The sequence below is a fragment of the Sinocyclocheilus grahami genome, unplaced genomic scaffold (genome assembly GCF_001515645.1).
Source record: "Sinocyclocheilus grahami isolate Dianchi unplaced genomic scaffold, SAMN03320097.WGS_v1.1 scaffold336.1, whole genome shotgun sequence".
NCBI classification, from domain to species: Eukaryota; Metazoa; Chordata; class Actinopteri; order Cypriniformes; family Cyprinidae; genus Sinocyclocheilus; species Sinocyclocheilus grahami.
Genome location: NW_015505515.1, coordinates 918450 through 925937, shown reverse-complemented (window position 1 = coordinate 925937; position 7488 = coordinate 918450). Strand labels below are relative to the sequence as shown.

The following is a 7488-nucleotide window of genomic DNA, read 5'->3' as shown; positions in this document are numbered from 1 at the left end:
CAACAATTTATTCTCTTCCATGTCAGTCGCCATGTTCGACAGGCGTTCACGAGAATACCACACACGTGTGAACGAAGGTCTACTATGGTTAAACTATGTTTTTTCTACAAAAAAAAACAAAACACAAACAAACCATAGTAACCACAAATTAACTCTGATTTTGCTGCACTAACCATAGTTTAATAATGGTGTTTGTAGTTAATCTGTGGTTATACAAATGCTAACGAAAAAAACTACACTGTTAATAAAATAAAACCATGGTTATGTAAGGGTAAAGTGTACATATTTGTATCTGAAGTGTACATATTAGTAGCCTATCCTTTAAAATGCTACCGAGCCAGTGAGTTTTGTACCTTTTTTCTGAGATTGTGGCACTAAAACAAAGCTAGAGCTACAATTTCTTTGCGTTGATGAAAATCTCACTGATGAATATAACAGAATGAAACAGAAGGCATTTGGTTGTTCTGCTTGCTTTAGATTTATTTGGGTTCCTGCGTAGAAACCCTTAGTCTGGAACTTAGAGGCTCATATGCTGTCTTGCTATTGATACTCCCAAGTAATTTTCTGAAAAATTCAATTAATTTGTCAATTAGGTGTTGCATGGCAGCGGTTAAAAAGGGTAATTTCGCCTTCACTTTCTCTCTAACGTTACCTGTGTTTTCTGCCAGGAGACTGTGTGTTTAAGTTCCACGCGTCTGGCATCTGCGTGTCTAACCGGATCTAAAAGGAAACACTGCAGACAGCCCAGGAGTCCAGGTTTGGGAGAAAAATGTTGGAGAGGCTCTCAAAGGGAAAGCAACATAGACGAAAGATGAATCAGTGCGCGCGCGCCATCTGTCGGTGAACTTCGGAATGACATAAAACAGTAAAAAGAACAGGTTTGAACAGGTTTCAGATTTTGTTATACTTTCCCTTTAAAAAATGTGTACTTATTTGCTAATGATTTATACGATTACATGCATGCTTAAAATAGTATACATATATAAATATATCTAAATAAAATATAAAAGATATAATAAAATAAGTTGAAAATAATAAAATAAAATACTTAGGTTACACTTTATTTTAAGGTGCCATAGTTGCAATGTAAAAAGTACAAAGTGTACTTATAGGGTTAGGGTTAACTATTATTACTACAAGTACATGTAACATATAATAAGGACACTGTGAAATAAAGTGTTACCAATATTTATTTACCTTCAGGAAAAAAATAACTGTATGTTAGCCTATATATTGTAAATTAATTCATAAAACTATGTATTTATAATCCATCAAATAAATTAAATAAAAATGTATGATATTATATGATTAAATATATATTTAAAATATTATATTAATAAATATAATATCTAAATAAAATATTTTAGAAAATGTTAAGCTAATTTAAAAATAAAAAAGTAAATATTGATTTAAACGATATAAAACAAATAATCGTATGTTATCAGTTAATTTATAATAACATGTATTTATAAGTAATTAATTCAAATGAATAAATTGAATTAAAATTAATTAATTAATTTATCAAGTTATCAGTCGAAACGTACCATTTCGATTTTCTGGTAGGATCATTTGTGTCTGTTCCATATATGTTAGCTACACTCTACTCTACTCTTATTTAACCCAGCATTTTTTAGAGTGTAGGTATAAAAATCAAAGTACAGTTCACTCAAGGTTTTTTTTTTACTTTATTTGAGTTTATCTGAGTAACATGTTTTTTTCTGTCTTACATTTCACATGCGTTTTACATTCAAATGTCATTGGCACCACAGCATACATTTTTTTCATACAGTTTCTCAGGTCTTCCAGGTGATAATAGATTTTCCAGAAAATCTTCATTAAGTATGTAAAATGTTTCAAACAATCTTTCCCAAGATAACAACAACTTAACCTTTTTCCAGTTACTCCCTTGGATACAAATTCCACTCTAATAAATGTGTAGTAAAAAATGTAAAAAAATTTGTGCATTTCCCTATGATCCATTAACATTTTTGTAATGCCAAATATGAAATGCATTTTACAATCCCCTTACAACATCTGCTCTAGTAACTAGAAGAATACAGATATAGATTCTAGATAATTCAACAGAGTTTGGTCCTTAAGAAGAAATTTTAAGATCAGAATCTCTCTGCCTACTTTACCACCTCCATCTCCACACGGCAAAACTAAAACATCTTACTGAACAGAGCAAAAAAAAAGAAGAAATTATAGATATAGATAGATTTTAATACCCCAGATGTTCATATAGGATAGCTTTGATTGGGTATAGCAAGGGTTACAGTATGTTACATGACCTTTGCCCTCTGCTCTGTGTGGCCTAACATCAAACAGGCACCACTAGTGCATAGTTTCTGCACCTGCCTTCATAAAGGCCACATAAAGCATCTAGAGGTGAAAAGACACTAACATGATGAACCTAACACACTCCCAGAAGCAAACAGACACTGGACCCATTAAAGTTTGTTTGATGTAACCAAAAAAAATATCCAAATCTAGTGCACATTTTGTCATTTAGATGTTCCTGAATTATTTATCTTCCTTCTAACAATAACCAATTTGCTAATTGTTCTGAATGGGATGCCAAGGTCCAGTGCTGCCACACACTGAGGTGTAAATACTAGTTGGTAAGATTAACCGAGAGCGTTGACCAGCAATATGGGGTTCACTGATGTTTACGTGAAGCTATAAATGATCAGACAAGATTGTTACAAAGCCAACGGCCCTGTTTACTTCTCCTGTCATACTCAACTCGCGTCCCCTGCTGGTCAGGCTCAGGCTTTTTGTGACAGCTCTCATTCAGCTTGTTGGACGGGACGTCACTGTCAGGTCTCCCTGATGTGGTTGTCCTCCTTCAGGCCCTGTCAGCGTCAGGAGGCTGGAAGAGCCCCCTCACAGTGTCAGAGGCCTGCTACATGCCCGTTGCTGTCGCCAAAGAGCTGTCGTCAGTGTCAGCATCAGCTGGTGGCTGGAGCATCTGCTCCCTGCTGTCAGCTGTACTGAACTTTTCACCTAGTGTGCTTAGCTCAAGGCCGTTTCATGATTGGTGGCTCAACGGCTGCCTGAACAAAGTCAACCTGGGCCAGGATCTGCTGACCCACATCAACCTGTTGTTGGCCGTGGTGGTGATGGTGGTGATGATGATGATGATGCCTGTGCCTCTCCACGTCGTCGGGGTGATGCCCTTCATGACCATGTCCATGATGACCGTGATGTTCGTGATGGTGATGCTGTTCTCCCTCTGTTGGTGTATTCTCATCTGTGGATTTCTTGCACTGTTCAAGTTGCAGTGAACTCTGTAATGACCAGAGGAAAGGGCAAATTGAAGGTTTTATTTTTAAAAGATGCCATAGAAGAACCTGTTTGGGTTCTCCAAAGAACCTTTCAGTGAATAGTTCTTAGAAGACCATTTGTGACCATGGACCACAAAACCAGTCATAAGGGTCAATTTGTTGAAATTGAGATGTATACATCATCTGAAAGCTGAATAAATAAGCTTTCAATTGATGTATTTCATGTTAGGACAATATGTGGCTGAGATACAACTATTTGAAAATCTGGAATCTGAGAGTGCAAAAAAAATCTAAATATTGAGAAAATTGCCTTTAAAGTTGTTCAAATGAAATTCTTAGCAATGCATATTACTAATCAAAAATTAAGTTTTAATATATTTACTGTAGGAAATGTACAAAATATCTTCATTTCCTAATGATTTTTGCATAAAAGAAAAATCAAACATTTTGATCTATACAATGTATTGTTGGCTATTGCTATAAATATATCCGAGCTACTTCTGACTGGTTTTGTGGTCCAGGGTCACATTTTTTCTTAGTGCAAGAGCATTTTATTAATCTGAAGAACCTTTTTCCAATATAAAGAACTTTTTGTGCAATGGAAATGTTCCAAGGATGTGAAAGGTTCTTCATGGAGCCGTAAAGAAAGAACCTTTTTTTAACATGCTTTTATTCTTATGTATAGAATGCATAACATATATTATAAAAACCAAAGCCTAAGAAAAACATTTATATTAGTTTAAATATTAAAAGTAAATTTTGAAGTTTTTTGTTATTGTTTTAGGCTATATGCCCATTAAAGGTGGGGTAAGCGATTTTAAAAAAATGCTTTAGAAAACTGATTTGGGCCGAGTAGCAAAACAAACTTGTAGCCAATCAACAGTAAGGGGCGTGTCTACTCATGATGTGGAGGAGAGAGCGTTCAGTGCACAGCACAGGACGGACATTAGCTGAGCCGAGTGACAGAAAGATAGAGATGGCGGATAAAAAAACAAAAGAGGAAAACGTCTGCGGAACAAAAGAAGGCTTAAGGCAATAAGGCAAGAAGTAGGACCCGTGTAAATGCCGTATCCAGTGTAGACCATAGATATGTAGATATATCTATGGTGTAGACAGCATAACTGATTATAATGAGTTCTATAGTATTTTGTCGCGCCGAGCCACTCACGTCCGGTGTGGTTTTGCTTTGTTTCACATAACTAATCGTTGCCTGGGTTGCGTACGTATGTGTGGGGCGGAGCTATCAAAATAGGAATGAGACCCTTTTGGGGTAGGGGCGTGTTTGTTTTGGTGATTTCAAATGTCAACATTGGCTACCAGAAATCACTTACCCCACCTTTAAATAATAACAGTAGAGGATTCTTACCTAAAATGTGCATTCATGTATAAAACATATACCAAGAAATAACAAATAAATTAACAATATGAATACGAATATCTGCAATAAAGAAAAACAGAACAGTTTTTCTGAATGAAGCCGATTACAAAAACTTTTTTTAAGAGATTATGTAGGCTATTTATTTGGTAGGGCGCCACCTAGAAGGAAAATGAGCTATTGAAACGTCCCTTCCCTGCGCATTTTGCATTCGCTTGCACACATTCAAATCTACCGAAGAATGTTTCAATCCAGAGAAATAAGCAATTTTAACTAGTGACACAGACCCATTGTGCCGCCTGCCATAGTGTCATTTGTTTTGTAGAAAACATGGAAACACCGTGTTTTGAATGCGCACCCTCCAGCGGCAAAAATTAGATATTGTGCCTTTAAGGACAGACGCACGAAATTTATTATGGCTTTCTTTTTAGCCCCGCATTCTTCTCCTTATATGGTGCAGAGCGCATATCTAAACAAACAGACGTCCTCCTGTGCGCGCCAGATTCAGATGGATAGAGGAAGATTTTGAGAGAATAAAATAATAGTACACGTATTATATGGATTTCTTCTATGGTACCTTTACGTGCTTTTTGGATCTTGACAGTTTATCTCATATCATTCTCAGCACCACATTGTTTAGTAACATGAGGGTGAGTAAATGAAAATAATGGAGAGAAAAAATGATTTTTATTCTGCTCATATTTATAACTGGTGTTGAGCTTACAGAAAGCATATTATATTCTATGTATATTACATACTATAATTATAATAACTGCTGTTTTACCTCAATGCTGCATTCTCCACAAATACCATCACAATAAGTAAGTCTTATGGCCTCCTCCACATGTGGGTGACTCAGGTTGGTGTAGGGAAGAGACAGATGGTAAGTGAGTCGGCCACACCTAAAAAGGTAGAAAAAGGTGTTTAGTGGAATATTATTATTAAAGTAATATAGTGATCGTGTTCATTAGGTGAATTGAACTGGATGAGTGGTGAGCCGAACCTGTCATAGACCAAGATGTCGTCCTTCTCAGCATTTACTGCCTGCCAGACATCCGGCTGACTGAGGTCTTGGGCGTAGAGGGTGATATTCATCAGTCTTTCTTTGAGCAAGGGGTGCAGCTGCTGGGACCTTTCGTCTCGGTTGTTTACCACCATGTAGTTTATATTTATATAACCTTGGTTCTCTAACTTCAGGAGCAAGTCATTGAGCCTTGAAGAACATTCAACAAGTTGGATTAGATAAATACGCCATGTGTGAACAGTACAAAGAGAGCACTATCAAGAATGCGACCAGATAAGGGTTTGAAAACCAAGGTCTCATCAAAGTTTTGCTGTTTGAAATTATTAGTATAAAGTAAAAAGTCTGCACTCACTTCGATGCTTGCTCCAAGCAGAACAATCAGCTGGCCTGGAGGTAAGCAACCACTGTCACATGTCCAAGAGCGTTCTTCGTGGGCTCCTCCTCTCCAATCTTCCACACAGGAGGACGTTTGCAGCGGGCTCCGTCTGTTTCGCTCTCTGCACTGCAGCCCACCAGCAGGCAGAGAGCCAGGGTAAGGCTGAGTGCCTTCCACATGACTCCAAACAACAGACCCACCAACCTAAACACAAAGACCAACAGTTTGTCTCATATCCATAAAAAAACTGGAGACATTTGAATTGTAAAATGCTGATACAATTCCAACCTGACAATCAACAAACATTTTTTTTGTGTATTTTTGTGTATTTTACAATTTTATTTATTGTTACATTAAATGTCACAGTTATATAAAATATATAGTGATATATAATATACTTATACTATATATATATATATATATATATATATAATGTATATATTTTATATACAACAGCTATATAAAATATGTAATGATAAAACATTTTGTAGTATTTTGTATGTATATTTTATTTTTTATTTATTATTATATTCAAATGTCACAGCTATAAAAAATATACTGATATATAATATACTAATAAAATACTGATATTTAATTCAATGAATTTTTATAGCATGTTTCACAATATATATTGTTCTAAAGAAGCTTTACAGGAAACAAGAAAAAATGGTGTAAAACAAGAAGGAAACTCTGCAGGGGAATGGTCTCTTTTGACTCAGCACATATCGAAATTACTGTCCATTCAGCAGTTATATAACTATATTGTTCTTGTATTAGTCATATAACAATCATGTACCTGTAATTATGGTAATTAACCCTGATTTAGTGATCAAAGTCAATTAAAGCAAGTTTAGGACAAGGTCCATAGTCCATCTAGATACTACTGAAGGACACTGTAAATTTTCATGACACGGAGTTGTCAGAGCCAAATTAATATGCAAACTAGTTTTAAATAATGCATTAATACCTAGGCTACATTAAACGTAAAGTATATTTGAATAATTAAAAAATGAATAAGTAATGCAAAGAAGATGTTTTACAGAACGGCTGAAAAAAAAAAAGAAATCTAAAAAAATATTATATCTCATAACTGATGAGCAACTTACTTGTTTTACTTGAGAGTCTTCAGCAGCGATACTTTCTGAGCTGGTTCTAGACAAAAACAACCCGCTCCCACACGGCTCCTCCTATTTATACTCCTCTTGTTTTTCTTGACTGAAAGTGGGGCAAAGGTCCCTCTGTCCCTGTTTCAAAAACGTTAATAGGTCACGTATTCACCCCAGGAGTATTCACCCCAGGAGTTACACGCATCAGCAGTAAATGTCTGTAACCTCCATAATGTGTTTTGAGTGGACAAGCCAAAGCTTGAGCAGGGGAAAAAAGAATGTCTAAAGTGGATTAGTATTGGTATGTGTCACTGCCAAAG

General features: G+C 35.8%; 1 protein-coding gene across 1 annotated transcript; it reads right to left on the bottom strand.

The window, feature by feature from the left end:
* Positions 1 to 2112: 2112 nt before the first annotated feature.
* Positions 2113 to 7263, bottom strand: selenop (selenoprotein P). Its single transcript, XM_071582444.1, has 5 exons — positions 7169 to 7263; positions 6039 to 6266; positions 5666 to 5875; positions 5447 to 5564; positions 2113 to 3290 (listed from the first exon to the last, which is right to left on the bottom strand). The coding sequence occupies exons 2-5, from the start codon at positions 6239 to 6241 to the stop codon at positions 2769 to 2771; spliced, it is 1053 nt and encodes a 350-aa protein (XP_071438545.1). The 5' UTR covers positions 6242 to 6266; positions 7169 to 7263; the 3' UTR covers positions 2113 to 2768.
* Between the last annotated feature and the right edge of the window lie 225 nt (positions 7264 to 7488).